The sequence below is a fragment of the Cibotium barometz genome, chromosome 54, assembly GCF_041138505.1.
Source record: "Cibotium barometz isolate CiBa-2024 chromosome 54, ASM4113850v1, whole genome shotgun sequence".
Classification (NCBI taxonomy): Eukaryota; Viridiplantae; Streptophyta; class Polypodiopsida; order Cyatheales; family Cibotiaceae; genus Cibotium; species Cibotium barometz.
In genome coordinates this window covers 20376995-20395986 of record NC_141099.1, presented here as the reverse complement: position 1 = coordinate 20395986, position 18992 = coordinate 20376995, and the positions used below count along the sequence as shown (strand labels likewise).

General features: G+C 44.1%; 1 protein-coding gene across 3 annotated transcripts; it reads right to left on the bottom strand.

Annotated features, from left to right (window-relative positions):
• Positions 1–1408: 1408 nt before the first annotated feature.
• LOC147607930 (OVARIAN TUMOR DOMAIN-containing deubiquitinating enzyme 1-like) lies at positions 1409–18609 on the bottom strand. 3 transcript variants are annotated; one of them, XM_086789851.1, is made up of 9 exons: positions 18367–18609; positions 3548–3613; positions 3381–3464; positions 3172–3294; positions 3005–3048; positions 2246–2313; positions 2012–2112; positions 1676–1926; positions 1409–1521 (listed from the first exon to the last, which is right to left on the bottom strand). In XM_086789851.1, the coding sequence occupies exons 1-9, from the start codon at positions 18478–18480 to the stop codon at positions 1503–1505; spliced, it is 870 nt and encodes a 289-aa protein (XP_086645977.1). In that variant the 5' UTR covers positions 18481–18609; the 3' UTR covers positions 1409–1502. The 3 variants fall into 3 exon arrangements, with proteins under 3 accessions (XP_086645977.1, XP_086645978.1, XP_086645979.1); XM_086789852.1 differs by having other exon boundaries at positions 2246–2295; positions 18367–18604; XM_086789853.1 differs by having other exon boundaries at positions 1409–1926; positions 2246–2295; positions 18367–18601.
• Positions 18610–18992: the final 383 nt, after the last annotated feature.

Here is an 18992-nt window from a genome sequence, read left to right as displayed (position 1 = left end):
ATTTCAATAGAACCCAAATATGATTAAATCCTATAGTTCTCCCTTTGATCTCCCTTCAATCCTCCTAAACATTGAATGCTTCCTTAGCGAATAGCAACAAGAAGTTCGGTAAACATACATTGCACGCATTAGAACATGCTTGCAATTGATAAGCTATTTACTTACATTATTATATTTCACATTGTTAGACGTATATTAAGAAACAACATGAATTTCTATGCACATGTTATGGGTGGTAAGGTGGTTTTATTATTCCAAGAAAGCTTTAAAAACTCTGTTGTCAAGAGAAAGGCATCTACACCACGAAGTACCCAAAATTAAGAAGGATTGGCTCTCTTAAAGCATCAATCCAAATAGAAGTTGCATTTTATAATAACCAAAGGCAATGACAAGCTTGTTTACCACAGTGGTAGTGTGCATGACCTTCACTGTAATGATTAGGGTTCATATCTTATTCAGTCCACTTTGGTGAGTCCCTTTGAATGAAGGCTAGGCAACTTGACAAAGGTTAACTTAGAAATCAATCACCCTGACATAAGACAAACCCGAGACAGTATGTAGGCAACTTGACTAAGGTTCCCTTAGAAATCAATCACCCAGCCTTAAGACTTAACCCCTAAGAACAAACTGCCTCACCTCGAGGCAGATATACCCTTAGATATGAATCACAAATTAGTAGAAGAAAAAAGTGCCATTAAGAGCCACAACCAACAAGGTACCGTCCAGAAAGGAGATCCCATGTTGACTCACGAGCACTACTTGGGAAGCATATTGTGACCACTCATGTATAATCATGGAAATGGATTAGCCTCCCCACAAGATTCACAAAACTTGAAAATACATTCAACTTTTTCTTTTCCAATGGATGTGTACTTTTAGTCCAGAATTCTTGCTAGCAATAATATTTTAAACAAGACAAGAACGTTCATGACATGTACCAACAGAAGGAAGAATGGTAGGCAAGGAATAGCATTGGCAACATTAATCAAGTAAATGGTGAGAAGTTAGATATCTCCATCCGGACATGATATGGCATGGTTCTTACAAGTGGACAGTCCTACATTGTATCACTAAGTCGTGTCATTATATGGTGTAGCATTCTAGCTTGCTTTGGTTTTCCACGAATGCCATGAATCTCTCTACCCTCCACTCGATCTCATTGCTACTCCAAGGATATACAGAGAACACTACTCTCAAACCCTATGAAGGGGTCTTTGTTGAAGTATTCTGGGCTGTATTCTAATTTAAAATGTTACCTCCAGGCTCTCAGCAATAAGGATCTCTAATTTTGCCAGTGCATGCATATACACAAGCTCAAACTGGCACGAGAACTTGAACAGGTACAGTTAAGAAGACATGCAAACACTAGCAATAAAAGGACCTGTTTTTGAAGTACCCAACAGAGAACTGTTTCAAGTGAGGTGATTTAGAAAAGTTGCTTTACAGTAGTTGGCCCGATGCCAGTTTCACAGACTAAGCCCCGATTTTGGCTAGTTAGTGCCTTACACCAGGTTTGTGTACCTGCAAAAATCCAATGGAAACTAAGCGAGCCAAGAGGTACATAGGGTGTGTGTACACTCCATATCCACTGCCAATAGTGCACATTTCTGGGCAATTTCCTCGTTTGATCCACTACCCACAATCGCATAGCGTGTGTAAAGACCCTTGATCTTACTTTTCATAAAGAATGTCGTAGTGACCCGGTCGGTACAGCAACACCACGAGTGGCTTTACTCTCTCCTGTTTGGAGAGCGGAAGCTCGGACGGGATAAAATCATGAAAATTTACTTCTACGTTTTTGCCCCCATCTCCAACACTACTGTCAAGGTGGACGATTCGGATAGGCACTCCCAAGGCATCTGATAGAGCAATGATGTGTACATGATCACTCTCTTCACCCATGGGCTCTACAGATGTCCGGCAAAACTGTCAAGAAAGGCCAAATAACTCTTATGAGCTTGGTCATTAGACGGTTAATTTTGGTCAATAAAGGGTAATATTTGGCCCTTACTTGCTCAACGTTCATGCTGCTTGTTCCAAAAATAAAGGGCTCAAAGAAATCTCCCCGTTTGCGTATCTCTCCCGAGGTTACAAATCTGAAAAACATCACCACTGCAACACCACTTTCACAAGTCAACTGCATCAGGTGCATGGAATCAGAAGAACAGGATTTTGCCAACACTTTTGTTATAGACCCAACACAGAAAGGCAAGATGCTTAGCAAGACTATTGAGAAGTTTCTCACCAGAATCGGACACAGATTGGTCCCGGCAACTCTCGACAAGTTTATCCACACTGCAACCATTTTTTTTGCTTTTTTTAAGAAATGACAAAAAGCGGATTGTTAACCATCACAAGACATTCTAAAAACTTCCTACCTACTCAAAAAAGCAAGCTTCAGGATTGTTTTGTTGAATGATATGACCTCACACTCACGACATAGCCTTGTTAGGCTCACAATCTTGCCAGATATAGCACATCTACCTAACCACACCATGAGGGGTGGGGCCACCCGTTGTATATGGATGGATCTCCCCATCTAAGTGGCTGCCAGTTTGATGGGCAGGTTATGTTCCTTTACAAATTAGCTCCTCCCCGCCCATGAAATGGGGGATCATGACCGCCCATTGTATATGGACAGGAATCTCCCTATCCGATCCTGTACCTGTCCCAATGGGTGGGGTGCCAATAGGTGAAAACCCTGAAAGCTCTTCCATGAAAACTGCCCTTCCCTTTATAAATTGGCAAAGAGGTCTTTGTGACAAAAAAAATTACTTTGCAAAAAAAAAATCAAGGACCAGTGAAACAAAATAGCTCATAAAGAAAAAAGAACTAACTTATCCATAAAGATACCTGTTATGTGGAGAACTAATACCTTGAAGGTATACCTTTGTGTAGGTGTTTTACTAGATGCCTATCTATCTATCTAACCAGAAGGCATTATATCTGCAAGTATCTTAACTAGATGCATGTTTAGTACGTACTTAACCAAAAAAAAAAGCACCTCAGAGAAGCATCTTGTACACTCTCCAGCTGGTCCGTAAAGCTCTGTTAAAAGCTCAAAAGGTAAGTGGCGTCTCAGAACAATGTATAACCAAGCAGCAAACACAGAAGGGCCTCAGAGAGACAACAAAAGAAAAAATAGCATCGACATTTCAAAAAAGAGCTAACCGCTAGAAAATCTTCGAATGTGAACTCAACATGACCAAGATCAAGCAAAGTCTGCTTGCACTTCTCAACACTGTCCATTGCTCGTGCAGCCTCTGCTTTGTTGTTCGTTTCCAATAAGTGTTCCTGACAACACACCATCATGACAACTCCAACATGTTAGGTCCTTTCCACTTTGAGCAGTGGAAGAAAAATGTATTGTTTGGATCTACCAGGTAGGAGAACATAAATGCACGGAAAAAGCAGTTTCCATCACCGCGCGTACGCCTTATTGCTTCGTATGTCTCGCCCAGTTTCTGTGCTGTAAAAAATCCCATGAGATGGCTGCACAATCTTGAAACCTATCTTTAGATCAGGCCTGTGTACTTTAATTTCCTACCTCAATCTTGGTTCTGAATATTGGATTTCCCAATTCGTATTCCACAGACAGAGCAGACAAGGGTTCCTGATTGCATTAAAAAAGTCTCTCTCTCTCTCTCTCTCTCTCTCTCTCTCTCTCTCAAACTTAAAGGCACAAAGATATCAATTGCAAAGGAATTAATCTCAATGCAACTCACACATGAGAATGAAGAACTAGCCAAAGTCAAAGAAGCTCAGAAAGAATGCAAGTGGGCAGTCTATCATGAGGGAAGAGCTCTCATTGAGGATTTTCATAAGTCCAAACCAAAACCCAGACAAAAACCAAATGCTTGGTGAATGTATTTGATGCTTGGCATCATAGATCCACTAGTTGACTAGTAGGATGTTTGCTTACATGTTTCTTTTGCTAGATCACAGATTTAGCTCAAGTCCGGCATGGTCTTTATGTTATGCATTGGGTCTCATAGGTCATTTGGCCTTCTACAGACATTCATGTAATCTCTCTCTCTCTCTCTCTCTCTCTCTCTCTCTCTCTCTCTCTCTCTCAACTCCAGATCCAAGACATGCTCCACCACCATCGAGCTACCTTTCCACGTGACATAGCTGAGGGAGACCTCTCGGCCATACTCATTAGCCCCATGCTTGACATTTTGAAGAGTGGTATTCCATCTACTGGGGGCTGATGTTGCTCTCATGTTTCTATGTTCCTAGTATTCCATGATGAGTTTCCATGTGTTTATGTTTTGTTTCCGTTTTATTTTCCATTCCATGATGAGATATGCCATGGACATTATTGTATCACTCTGGTCTCATAGGCCCATCAGGTCTTTAGTAGACGCTTAATATATCTTTATTTCTTTTCTCTCTCTCTCTCTCTCTCTCTCTCTCTCTCTCTCTCTCTCTCTCTCTCAATGCATGCATGCTTTCAAGTTTCGAAACTACTAAGTGTTATCCATGGAATGAAGGGTAAAATTAGAAACGCTAAAAGAATAGCACAGATATTACTTTGCTAGCAGAAATGATTCCCATCCATGATACACGCAATGCTCTATCTATGGTGGGCCACAACACAAACATCAAGGCAGAGGGAACAGTGGGATTGCATGCCTGATTTGATTTGAGGAACTCTAGGCAACTAGATCACTTTGTCAATGATGTCACATGCACACCTTAATTCAGTGCCACGTAGGCATGATTCTTCCTAGCAGCATCCTAAAGGGTAAGTTTAGAGATTGTATATGGCCAGATTGGAGCTGTTTTGGTAGCCCAATAGGCACCCGAAAGTGCCCAGGACATGCATCAATGGTTGGGACATGTATTGGGCACGGGCACAATATGAACATGTTTATTGACATTGTTCATGATAATTAGGGACTTGAAAAGCTGGCCGGCCAGCATACGACCTGCCATCAAATCCCTATATAAAGGGAGATTAAGGGTCATAATTCAGCATGCAGCAATTGGACAACAGCCCTCAGTTTTTAATAGAGGCACAAGACAAAAGTTTACAACACATGAAGCAATAGGTTTAGTCATTAGCATGCATAGAAGTTAATGCATTGGCATTCAAGTCTCCAAATCTATTTTTTATCTGAAAAATCATTGTATACATTGGTAATATACAGCAGGAGTAGGCTAGGTAAAGCGCCTCTCTATTCTACTTCTCTCCACTTATGCATCCACACAAGGGCGCTCGCCCGTCCATACTTGGGTGCTAGCTCCAAGCTTCCCCAAACCTCGAAGCTAGTCTTGTGTGCGTGTAGCACACGGTAGATACACACTGTGCACATGACATACTCCCCTTCCTCTAAGAGGTCACTCCTGAGCTCACTAAAAAGCCAGGCATGGTTAGTTAGTACGAAAGGTACGATACGGTACGGTACGATAAAATACGGTACTAATTGGTACCTTAAAATTTTTTGAGGTACGGTACGATATTAGTACGTTTTTTTTTTAAAAATACTTCCTAAACTTAAAAATTGTAGTCAAGAAGTTACAAAATAGTAGAACCATGAACATAATGTCATCATGCCATTAGAGTACAAAATTGCTACAAAAGGATAGGCCAAAAACTCATGGCATGGGCGACCGCCAACATGCGTACATACATGATACTACATACTACAATACATCATCGATGGGCTAGAAGGAGATAGATGCCCAATGCCTAGAGAGCTATAACATATCAAAAGTCTACATCATCACCAACATCTGCATGATCATCAACATGATCACTACTAGAGTGTCCATCAAGAGAGTTCTCTGAAGAGGACTCTTCGAAGGTGGACGAGACACTCTGGGGATCATTCTCGCTAAGTAGGTTGCCATCATCATCAAACAAAGGCTCTCTAGGCAGTGGGGTATCATCATGAGGGGGCAATGGAATATCATCATGAAGGCGGGGATTGGAGCTCGAGGATCCCCGCCTCACATATGTGCGAAGGCCACCCTTTGCCGATGCCAAAGGCGGAGGCCTATGAACTCCAACTGCTCGGGCCCCCGTCCATGCTGACTCCTGGTGCTACGAGTATCTGCTGCCACAAGCTCACTATAGAGCTCCATGAAGATTGCCTCGTCCTCCTCATCAGGCAATATGATCGCTTGCCTAATATGGCAATGGCAAGTGCACACGCTGACAAACAGCTCCCTATAGGCTGCAAATGGCGATGAATGGCTCTCTAGAAGACTGAAATTGCTCCACACAACAGCAACAACAACAACGACGACGACGACGACGACAACCCCAAAAAAAATCGTACGGTATCGTACGAATCCGTACGGTACCGTACCGTACAGCAAGTACGTACGATTTCAGTCGTACGACGTACGGAACTAAGCCTGAAGCCAGGGTAATCCCTCTAAAGAGTAGTCAATGTCTCCCATGTAGCGTCCTCCTCAAAACGATCCTTCCACTTGATCTTGTATTCCGTGATAAGTGTATTACACAATCGTCTTTCACGAAATCCAAGAATCTTTTCAGGTTCGTGTGGAACAAATGTCATATCCTCGACATCTATGATTTCTTGAGGAGTCTATTCCACCCAGTACTTCCTTAAGTCTACTGACATGAAATACTGGATGAACTTTCACATGCGAAGGCAAATCCAATTCATATGCGACTGAACCAATCCGTCGTGTAATACGAAACGGTCCACAGTATCTAGGGGATAATTTCGGAGATCGACCTGTCCGTAAAGTACTCGCAAACACATCATCTTTCCTTCAGAGAACTGTCGGGATGAACGATGTCTATTAGAATAAAATCTGTCTCTATCTTGAGCACTTCTAATAGATTCTTTCGCAACTTGTAACATTTCTTGCATATCTTGCAAAAAAATTCTGCATCATGCTGAAGTCCTGAAAATCCCACTGTAACAGGTGATTGAGGTTAAAAACCATACATAAGCATGAAAGGACTAAAACCCGTACTCGTATGCTTAGTATTGTTATATGCAAATTCTAACATAGGAAGATAATCCTCCCATGAACTCTGTCTTTTGGAGACATATGCTCGAAGCATATCCTCCAAAATCTAATTCACTCTTTCAGTTTTGCCATCAGATTGAGGATGATCGGAGGAACTCAAATTCAAAGTTGTTTCCAACTTCTCAAAAACAAGTCTCCAAAAGTCACTTGTAAACTTAGAGTCCCTATCCATTGACTATGTCCTGCGGTAATCCATACAATCTAAACAATTGCTCAATAAATTGCCGTGCTAATTGCGTAGCTGTAATGGTCTACCCTGTCGGTAGAAATCTAGCCATTTTTATCAAGCAATCCACCACAACCCAAATAGAATCGTGGCCTTGACATGTTCTTGGCAATTCAGTAATAAAATCCATGGAAATGCTTTCCCATTTATTACCTGGGATTTGCAAAGGATGCAACATCCCAACCTATCTAAAGCGTTCAGCTTTATTTGGTTGACAAACTTGATACTTGAGAACATAATCTTCTACATACCCTTTCATCTTCGACCAATAAAGTGTGTTTCACTAACGATAATGTCCTGTGTACCCCAAGGTGTCTAGTAGAAGGGCCACAAATTTTATCATTACCGAATAGTAAACCATTCCGAATCATCCACTGACCTCCTGCAACCTGAATGGTAGACTGCTCAGTCACTGAGTCTTGGTCAATCAATGAGCTCCCGTCTTGGATCTTCTGCCAATATGGACCAAAATAACTATCAGTCCTGCAAAGCCCTCTCAATGACTGAAATAAGTCAGTAGAAATCTCGGTGAACGACAAAGTATTCACCTCTCTAATTCAACTAAGCACATCTGCGACACTATTCATGGATCCTTTTCGATAACGAATATCAAAATCAAAATCTTGCATTAACTCAGCCCATCGAGCTTTCCTTCCTCTCAAATCATCTGCATCACACACATACTTGATTGACTGATGATCATTCTTCCTCTCAAAACCGAGAAAAGAACAAAGTTGTCTCACCGTCTGTGGTATAGGCCAAGCCAGGACCTTCTGAACTCAGTCATAGTCAATGCTCAACCCATCTCTAGTGATCTTATGTCCCAAATAAATGATTTCTGTCATAAAAAACTCACATTTACTTAATTTAGCATATAGTCGATTCTGTCTTAAAATAGTTAAGACAATCATGAGGTGTCTAACGTGATCCTCAAGAGTACGACTATATAACAAAATATCATCCAAGAACACAACCACAAATTTTCCTAAATGTTCACGAAAAAGATCGTTCATCATTTGCTGGAAAGTGGCTAGAGCATTGGTTAACCCGAAAGGTAATACGAGAAACTCGTAATGGCCATACCTAGTCCGAAAGGCGGCTCTTTCGATATACCCTTCATGAATACATATCTGGTGATAGCCAGTACACAAATCTATCTTTGTGAAATACTTTGCTCCGGCTAACCGGTCAATCAGGTCATCTGATCTAGGGAGAGGATAACGGTTCTTAATTGTGAGCTTGTTCAATCTCTTGTAATCTATACACATTCTCCAGGTGTTGTCCTTTCTTCTAAGCAACACAGATGCACCCCAAGGTGATTTACTTGGACGGATCTGGCCCATCCTCAAATAATCTGTGAGTTGTTTGGCCAACTCATCTTCCTCAGCTTGGCTCATCCTGTAAGGTGGAATACTAACAAGTTGAGCACCAGGAACCAGGTCAATACGATGATCTACTGCCCTTTCAAGTGGTAAGCCCGATGGCAGTTTCTTAGGAAATATATCTTGAAACGAATCCAGTATCTTCTTTAATTCTTTGCTTTCAAACACACTTAATTCATTGACATCCATAAAAGATATAAGAAATGAAGAAAGTGGAATCAAAACACAGTGGAAAGCATTATACAAAAAAGAATCCATTATATTTCCAAAATCAACGTTATTTATAAGAGGTCCCTGAGAGAGATGTATACAATCACCTAAGATACAATACTGGGTGTTCCTATGTTCAAAGGAAAAAGTATGACTAGACCAATCCATCTGGACCTGAAGAGTCTTAAACCACTCAATCCCTAATAACAAGTCTACATGCTCTTGATGCATAACATAGCACTCCAGAAGATCTTCATAGTCCTGAATGCGGATTGGTAGCGTCTCCACCTTTCGATCCCATACTTGCCGACCTGCAGGTAGGCATACCTCATAGGTATGATCGTTGGGTGTTGTGTCAAGACCCAATTTATGCACAAGTTTGTAATTAACAAAATTGTGTGAGCTGCCAGGGTCTAGAAGAATGTGGATTCTATGGCCATTCACTTCTCCATAAACTCGGAGAAGATCATGCACGCCAAAAACTTTAGAGTTGAACAGACAATCACAACATGAACTAGGGTGAGAAAGTACAGTAACTGACGTACCTGTCAAAGACAATTGGTTAGCTGCCTTTGGCTTGGGTCCTGCGTTGGTTTTGGCACCCTTTTGCTTCGGGCACTCGTTACGCATATGTTCTTTTTCTTCGCACATGAAACGTCGTCCCTCCTTCTTGAGCTTCAAAGCCTTAAGGAGACACTTTTTCTTCGCTGGAGTCGAAGTTGAATTCTTCGAAGATTGGTCCGAAGACTTTCCTTCTCTCGTGCTAGCCATCAGTGCAGAGAACTTCCTTTTGTGCTGGTTCCCCTGCTCGGTAACGGGTTTAGACTTGGAAGAGACCATTGTATCATCATAGATACGAGCGGAATGAATGGCCTCGTCTAAAGTTTTGCATTTGTTGTTTTTAACCTGTAAACAGTACGAGTCGGGTAAACCGGCTACAAAGAACTCCAAAAGAGTAGTGGAATCCATCTTCGTGTAGCTTTCATCTGCAAGTCTCTAAATTTCTGGAGATAGACCTCATAAGTGAGGTTCTGCGAGGTCATGGTCAAAGTAGCAAACCGGGCAACAATATCATAGTCATCCTCTTTCTTGAGGAATTCTTTCTTGAAGACTTCTTCGAACTGTGCCCAAGTCGTTGGTTTAGGGTTGAGTTCTTTCCACCAAAGCAAAGCTTTGCCTGAGAGGAAACCTGCTGCTAATTGGATCTTTTTGCCATCATCATATGGATGAAACTGAAAATGGACTTGCCACTTATGTAGCCAAGTGTCCACTATCTCTTTGGTACGCTGCTTTTGCTCGCCCCCAAACTGTTCCAGAGTAATATTGGAGCCTAAAGCAGATGCCAAAGTATCCATATCCGAAAGAGTAGATAGGGTAGTGGTCAACAAAGAGATGGAGATCTGTAAAGCCTGCATCTGCGCGGTGATTTGTGCTTGACGTTCCGAGGAAGAAGCTTCGAGAGCAACTTTAAACTCTTGGAAATCTGATTTTGAAACAAAATCATCGAAAAGATCGCCATCGGTGCTTCTGTAGCCTGCAGATCTTGACGTTCGGGAACAAGTCCCATCTCCAATTCTGGGGTCGACATCTTGAAGAGGGCAAGGCGAGAGAAAAGATTTATCTTGCACAAGGAAGAGTGCTAGAGAACTTGAGAGATTGAGAGATGTGTGGCAAGAAGCCTCCTTGAGGGGAATTCATAAGCTTTCCCAAAAGCTTACTTAGCTTTTGCTTTTGTGTTTTTTTCTTTAATAAATATATATATATATATTCTTTAAAAAAACACATGGAAAACAAGGCATGGGTTTTTAAACCCCTTTGCTAAGGTTCAGGAAAAAAAAACGAAAGCAAGGCGTGGGTTTTTTTTTTTAACGAAAGCTTTAAAAAAAAACTCCACCCAGCACTGTCATTTGCTTTTCGCTAATTTCTACAGCACCTTAGCGCCACCTACCTACCACCCGTCGGCCTGCATGTACCCGCCTGCCTACCTGCGAAGATTGGCCGCCTGCGCACAGACTTGGCCGCCTGTGCCTGCCTGTGCATACACTTAGCAGCTTGTGCCTGCCTGCGCATACCAACCCATGTGTGAATAGCCAAAGGTGCCTAACTGGCCATGGGTACCAGCGCGCCTGCATACTCTGACGCAAGTTCATGCGCCTGGCGTCCTCATTCAAGTGGGTTGCGCAACCTTCAGGCATCACACAGCTATGTATGCGCAGCCACTTATGCGCCGCACCCACACAAGCGATACAACCGTAAGAGCAAACAACCGGCGCTACTCTCCCTCTTCTCTCTCTCTCTCTCTCTTACAAAAACAGTCAACTGGCTTTTACTACTCTCTCTCCTCAAACTGTTTACTCAGTTGAAACACATCCAGCCTTCTTCTTTGCAAAGCAAACAACCCATACAAGACCACAATCTTCATCACGGGTTCCTACGATGCAAAAGCAACATGCTGAGCTTGAAAAAACAACAGTATACACAGAACAACAGCAATCTTCTCGAACTCGTATCTTTTCATAGATCTCATCTTCTCTACCTAGCGACTTGCTCGTTCACGAGGCTTGCTCTGATACCACTGTCAAATTCCCATAGGATCTCCTCGTAGAACGCTCCTGGTACAAGACTCGAAACCTGCAAACAAACCAAACAAACATGAAGGGGGTGCAGGCTTGACTCACCTCCCAACCTTGACAGCCATGGGCAAGCCCTCAAGTCTTGGCTGTCCCCACCGAGCCACGAGCTGAGCTAACTAGATGGACGTACCGACCAATCTCTACCTCATGACGTCCCATACCGCCACGAAGCTACCCTCGCGGGCCTCGAGACTGCTGCCGACCTCAGCTGCATAAAGCAAGTGCACGTCTGCACTAGATCCAGGCTCCTGACCATAGAGCTCTCACAAAGACACGCGAGACTCTATGAACTAATGACTAACCTTGGCCACCCTTTTATAGGTTCTTGGCCGGTCATCAGGAGTCCACACTTGGGCGCCCGCCTGTCCATACTTGGGTGCCCGCCCGTTAGTCTATCCCTAACTCAGCTCGCCAATCAATCTGCCTGGCTCCAAGCTTCCCCAAACTTCGAAGCTAGTCTTGTGTGCGTGTAGATACACACTGTGCACATGACACCCTCTGTCATCCATCCGTCTCTGGCAACCCTTTGCACTAAAAACCCGGCCCGGTCTCCAAAACCACTCTGACTCTCAATAAGATCTATGCATCTGTTCCATCCAGTCCCCAATCCATTCCTGTCCTAACTCTGAACACCGTCTTAGTCTTCATTCCTGAGAAATGAGTCTGGCACTCTTACTCCACTCCTTGGAGGATCATCCTCCCTTGGGACCGTTGCCCAAAAAACCTATCTGGTTCACAGGATTGCCATCCCCTTTGGGCTTTGTGGAACACCACCAACAAACCTCCTGGGAGTTCTTCCCAATCTTGTGTTCCTTGCCTTGGGCTTTGTACCTGTGCACTTTCTTGTACCTTGGACCTGTACGCCTTCATATGGGACTGAAACAGCGTTTAGCCTTCTGACCTGATGCTCTGATACCAATGTAACACGCGGAAGCTTTGAGAGTCTTCTTTCAGCCCTAAACACCACTAAGAACATGCTGATGCAAAAACGTAGACAGAAGGGAGAGTAGAGAGAGAGAGATAGCTGGAAATTCAGTATATTCATATGGTACAAAAAGGTACCCCTAAATCTGCAGCCATGGGCTGCCTTCATGAAAAGGTGGTAACACCCAAAACAGTCCTAATGCTGGACCCACTCCATAAGGGAGTGAATGAAGAACACAATGAGCAACGATGCCTATTTATAGGCTGAATATGACAATCAAATCTGGCCGACTGCTGGTCGGCCAGCTTTCTGGACACAATATTTTACTTGCTGCAACCGACTGGATATCACCCCTTCATATGCTGGCAGACAGCACTCCATGTCCTCCAATCAATCAAATCCCTGCCAAAACAGCAGCACATGCTCCAAATCCCTGGTTCTAGTCACTTTTTATGGCTACCTCTTCAGGATTAGCTCCATAGAATGTCCATGGTCAAAACTTGCACATGACATGGAAGATGAGGAACGATACAAAAGGGAACAAGAACCAAGCCCAGCAATACAAAATGGAACAAGAACTCCAAGCCCAGAATGAACAAATCATGGCCAAGTATAGGCAACAACTCATAAAAGAGGACCGTCACAGCAACACGAGAAGAAGTACATCAACTAAAGCTTCACGAAGAGGCACGTCAAGCCTACGAGCAAAGTTGGGCACAACTCAAGGAAACATGGGCATAGTTCATGGCAGCATCACCAAAGGCCAAGGTAGAATCACCTAGGGTTGTGAAGCAACTTGAGACCGAGAGCGTTGACCCAAGGAAGGGAGTCCAAGACAAGTTCTCGACAGACGTGATCACAAAAGGAGGTATTTTCAAGGAGCTGCCATTCCCCGAGATGCGTGTGCCAGAGCTAGAACCAGAACTAGAACCGCAGATCGAGCAGGTGGATCTTTCCAAATCCTATTTGGAGAAGGATGAGGTCAGCCCGTCAAGAGGTGGATCTCTCCAAATCCTATTTGGAGAAGGATGAGGTTGGCCCAACAGTTTCAAAGGAGCTTCCAAAAAATCTATCTGAATCTTGTGAGGAGGAGGAAGTGACTACATGTGCTTCAGAAGATGGGAAGAAAAAAAAAACAAAGACAATTCAAAATTTCTCCAAGGATAAGCAAGAGAGAATCCCACATGCATCCCCATTAACTTTAATGCATGTGTCGTCATGGTAGGGCTACTAACGAGGGTTAGGTTTAGCACAGGAATTAGCCGATGCTGTGAGACGTCATCTATAAAGGGACAAAAGAGGCTCTTCGTGTGGGACACCCTACCCAAAACAGGTAATGATAGGTTGCCAACCTATTGACACTAGTGTGGATGCAATTACCCTAATAAGCCACCAAAACGTTTTTTTATTAATTAATTAATTGAGCCTCAGTATGAAAGTCAGCATGAAATTATCGAGCTGAGCATCTAATTAAGGTTTTAATTTAGCAAGGATTTGATTCGATTTGATTAGACGCATGTTCGTATGTCTGGGCTCTTCTGCATGCTCCTCAACGAAGCATATAGGGCTCCTCAAGCAAAAAAGGTTGTTTTCTACAAGTCGTCCAAGCTCGCGCGAGAGATCCGTGCTGAGGGTCCCGAAACGCTAAGGGGGAGGGGCGGACGGCCACAAAAAATGGCAGGGTAACTGCTGTTGGTAGTTCTCGGGAGCTGATGAGGGGTATCGTGGCGCTCAGGACTAAGGAGGAGAGGGAGGCCGCCAAGCAGATGGCGAGAACGAGAGAGAGGAGGAGACGGAGGGGACGGCCGTGAGGAAGATGGTGAGGACAAGGAGGAGGAGGAGATGGAGGGGGCGGCCAGGCAGATGGTGAGGGCGAGGACAAGAGGAGACGAAGGGGGTGGGCGTGGAGCAGATGGCGAGAGAGGCCTTAATAAATGTATTAATTTATGCCATGTCAATGGCATAAATTAATACATTACAAATTTTTGCGTGAATATACATTACAAACTTTTGCATGAATAACACAAACTAATGCAAAGTAATACAAGAAAGCCTACTTTCTAAAGGTCTGAAAATAGATTCCTCTACAAGCGTTACTGGTAAGTTATGTCTTTCCTGTAGACCCAACTTCTTACAAGTTGAACTACCCTTCTTACCTGGGCTCTTTGACTCACTTTTGTAAACCAACCCCTTGTTGCAGACTTGTATTTCACACAATTTCAAGACCAACTCATTGCCAACACTATCTTGGACCAACCAATGTCTCCTTTCTTCTTAGCAAGAGGTTTACGATGGGCAATACTTGCCAGAAGATAGGAGTTAGCAATATGCATTGGACAATGGATGGATATAAGAAGAGGGGAGAGGGGCCTTATATAGGGTAGCCACTAAAGCACCACGACCTACATGAAGCCTCATGACTAGCATTAAATAAAGGACAACTTAATAAAGTGGCCAACCCCTATATAAGACCTAGTTCTCGCACATCACATGAGATGCACATATTTTAACACCCCCTCTGCAGCTCACAGTGTGCAAATGTCTGAAGAAGAAAAGCTGATGAAGACAACCATGGACACCACAGTACTGCAGATATCGGATACACTACGGAAGATGCACTTGCCAAACTGTCTCCTCAAAACATAATGCCACCCTAAGTAGCAAAGAAATCTGCTTGGCTTCGAGTTCCCACACCAATGTGCAGTGAACTCCAAGTATAGAATGATGAGCTGACGGACATACCACACCCATAATCTCCCAACCGTGAACTGTGAACACATCACATCCCAAAACCTCGGACAATGAACTTGGAACACATCCAATCCATAATCTCTGCTACACCAAGCAATGAATTTGAAACGCATTCAATCCATAGCGACCAAAGTGGCTGCTTTTTTATATTATTGGCATGAAGATTTGGCTGCACTAGTGGTCGCATGCAAGAGTTACCAAATTGGTAAAGTTGGCCAATTTTTATGGTACATGATGATTATAGACTTTGCAAATTGAGATTAGGAGATTATGGGATTTTTTGATGCGAGTGCAAGTGAGAGTGAGTTAAGTATTATAAACAGGCCGTATAATTTTTTTATGCTAGTTACTCAACGTCATTCATGAATTCTACTTTGCTTGGATCTTCTGCTATTATTCGATTGTCGATCTTCTGTTGATTGTGGTGGTGTGACATCAGGGAGAGGTTTTTCCCAGCAAGCAAGACATCCCATGGTGCAAAAGGAGTTGCAAGGACAGCAAAAAAGACACACACCCAAGCACAGTGAGCAACCAAAGACCTTATCAGCCAGCAGCCTCTACCAAGACAGATTTTTGTTGTTCAAACATGAAACCACCAGTCCTATAATGGCTACAAGGCCATTTAAGGAGAGATTAACCCTTTTTTGGATAGACTATCTATTGTGAACTTATCATCACCTTCTTGTGAAGTTTTTAAAAACATTCAATCACCTTCATGTGGGGGAAGTAAAGGCCTGATGTTACTCTAGCTGGTGAGGGAATAACATGGTCAGCCGCAAACTTATCATCACCTTCTCGTGAAGTTTTTTAAAACATTCAATCACCTTCATGTGGGGGAAGTTGTGATCAATCTCAGAAAGTAAAGGCCTGATGTTACTCTAGCTGGTGAGGGAATAACATGGTCAGCCGCATTCGCCCTCACTATAGCAAAATGTGTATAGCTAAGTTATGACCTTGAGATTCGCTGGCCTGAGAGACCTCCCCGAAAGGAGTAGGGAAAGACCTTGGAGAGGAAGGCCTTGGGGAGACCTTGTGAGAAAACAGTATTTTTCCCAGCCCTAAAAAGGGATTTTTTTGGGTATTTTTATGTTTTATTTGGGGTTTTTTTGTCTTGGCTGCTGGCCTACACCTTTTAGGCTGACCGACCAGCACCACCCCCCCCCCCCTCAGTATATATAGCCTTGCCTATCATTCATCATTTGTGTACCACTTCATTGTCATATCCAGTACCATATGGCCACTACCCGGGACAGCAGCCCCCTCTGCTATAGGCCACCATGGGACAGCAGCCCTCTCTGCTATCATCTGCGTTTTACATCTGCTGGTACAGGCCGCCTACATCAGGCTGACTTCAGTGATTCACATCAGGCTGACATCAGCGCTTCACATCAGGCTTACATCAGCGTTTCACATCAGGTTTACATCAGCCTGCCTTGGCTGACATCAGCGTTTATCTTCAGCCTTACATCAGCGCTTATATCAGAGCTCACATCAGTGCTTCCATCAGTATATCATCTGTGTTTTACCACAGCCCATGGGACAGCAGCCCCTATGCTACACATTGAGCATATCAGCGTTTTTGCTCAGCTCTCACCATCGGGACAGCAGCCCACTCTCTGCTACATCGGGTCGGCAGCCCACTCTCTGCTTAGCTTCACCATCGACATCACTCAGATACAGAGCACCCATGTCACCAACACTCGGGACTGCAGCCCTCTCTGCTCCTTATCACCTCAGTTACGCAGCACCCGTGTCACCAGAGCTTGCACCACTCAAGACGGCAGCCCTCTCTGCTCCTTACCACCTCAGATACGTAGCACCCGTGTCACCAGAGCTTGCACCACTCAGGACGGCAGCCCTCTTTGCTCCTCTCCACCCCTCAGGTACGCAGCACCCTTGTCACCAGAGCTTGCACCATTCAGGTACGCAGCACCCTTGTCACCAGAGCTTGCACCCTTTAGGTCGCACCCTCGTCATCAAAGCTTGCACCACCACCACCACTCGGGACGGCAGCCCTCACTGCTCTTCATCTACCACCTCAGGTACCGCAGCACCCTTGTCGCCAGAGCTTGCACCCTTCCGGTCTTGCAGCACTCTCGTCTCATCAGAGCTTGCACCAACACCACCACTCGGGATGGCAGCCCTCTCTGCTCTTCATCTACCACCTCAGGTGCAGCAACACCCTTGTCACCAAAGCCTACATCACCTCATCTTCCGCCGCCGCCACTACCACCTCTCAAAGTGCCTCTGCATCCACCGACGCAAGCCTTCCACACTGACCACCTCTCAGAGTGCTTTGCCTCACATTGACACGAGCCTTCGTCATTGACCGTGCTTCAGCTACAACATCATCTCTACTTCTGCACTGGTCCTACTTCTCAGCGTCACCTCATATCAGAGGGCTCCTGTACATATTTGCACTCACCATTATATATATATATATTCACTCACATATTTCATGCTTTGTGGTTTTGCTTTGATCTCTCGTACATCTGGTCCTTTTGTCCTTTTGCCCTCACAGACCTTTCCCTGAAGGCGAGGCCAAACATGAAACCACCATTCCTATTATGGTTACAAGGCCATTTAAGGAGAGATCAACTTGTGGACTTATCATCACCTTCCTGTGAAGTTTTTAAGGACATTCAATCCCCTTCACATGTGCAGGCAGTTGTGATCAATCTCAGAAAGTAAAGGCCTGATGTTACTCAAGCTGGTGAGAGAATAGCATACAGACATATGGTCAGCCGCGTTCGCCCTCACTTTGGCAAAATGTGTATAGCTAAGCTATGACCTTGAAATTTGCTGGTCTGAGAGACCTCCCTGAAAGGAGTAGGAGGCCTTTCCCTGGAGGTAAGGGGGGGACGGCGATCAGCGGGAGTGGAAGGCCCTCTCCTCCAGGGAAAGGCCAACCCAAAGCCTTTCCCGTCCATCATGGACATGGCGAGCTAGCTGTACAGGCATGGAAAACAAGGAACACCACAGATCTGCAAGTCAGATTCAGTCAGAACGTGTCTCAACTTCCACAAATGGTAGTGATGGGAGTAGCAAATGAGATGGATCTGGCAGTTCTACCATGGGGAAATCCAAACATTGTGAAATGCAACTAAAATCTGTCTACTTGTGAGCTTGATCCATAGCCCTAACCATAACCTTGACCCTAACCCTACACATAGCAAATGCATTGAAACGGCAGAAAAATCATCAAAGAAGGAGAATTGAGGCTACCTTGTAACCCACGAATGGTATTTTTTCGGCCTCCTCGGCGCGAATGGCATAATGCTGGGCGATGATCTCATCGTCCCGCGGTCTTTCTGCATCAAGATCCAGCATCATCTCCATGGTTGGGGAAATCTAGGTAACATTGGTGAACTGTAGCAGAAGGAACAATAACAGTGTAGGCAATGGTGAGCTTAAAAGCGTGAGTGTTGTGTATTGTTTGCTATCTTATAACGGCCCCGGTCGATTAATTTTCCAATCACCAAACACTCTACACCTTCCAAGGTCTTTTTTTTTTTACCAATAACTGCAAAATCCTCTTTATATCAAAACCCTATATACAACCAAGCAAGCCCTTCCACCATTTGCCAGCATTCAACAATCTACATAACAAGCTCTAGCTATCTTCCTCCATCACTATAGAAGACTGTCTACAAGACACTTGGATACAAGCCTCCATCATATGTCTACAAGACATTTGGATACAAGCCTCCATCATAACTTCACTGATGCATCCCCTCGGGGTTTGTTTTTCCAGCACATCCCTTTTATAGACCATATCTTGACAATGGACCATGTCCTTGCAGGGTTCTCTATAAAGGCCGCAAATGTGTGATCCACCTGCTTCTCTTTCA

What these genes read in the sequence shown, in the direction of transcription:
- LOC147607930 (XM_086789851.1), bottom strand. Translation starts at nt 18,480, where the DNA reads ATGGAGATGATGCTGGATCTTGATGCAGAAAGACCGCGGGACGATGAG. An exon ending in TACCATTCGTGGGTTACAAG is followed by an intron (nt 3,614 to 18,366) that starts GTAGCCTCAATT and finishes TAATGCAATCAG; the next exon opens with GAACCCTTGTCTGCTCTGTC. An exon ending in TATTCAGAACCAAGATTGAG is followed by an intron (nt 3,465 to 3,547) that starts GTAGGAAATTAA and finishes TTTACAGCACAG; the next exon opens with AAACTGGGCGAGACATACGA.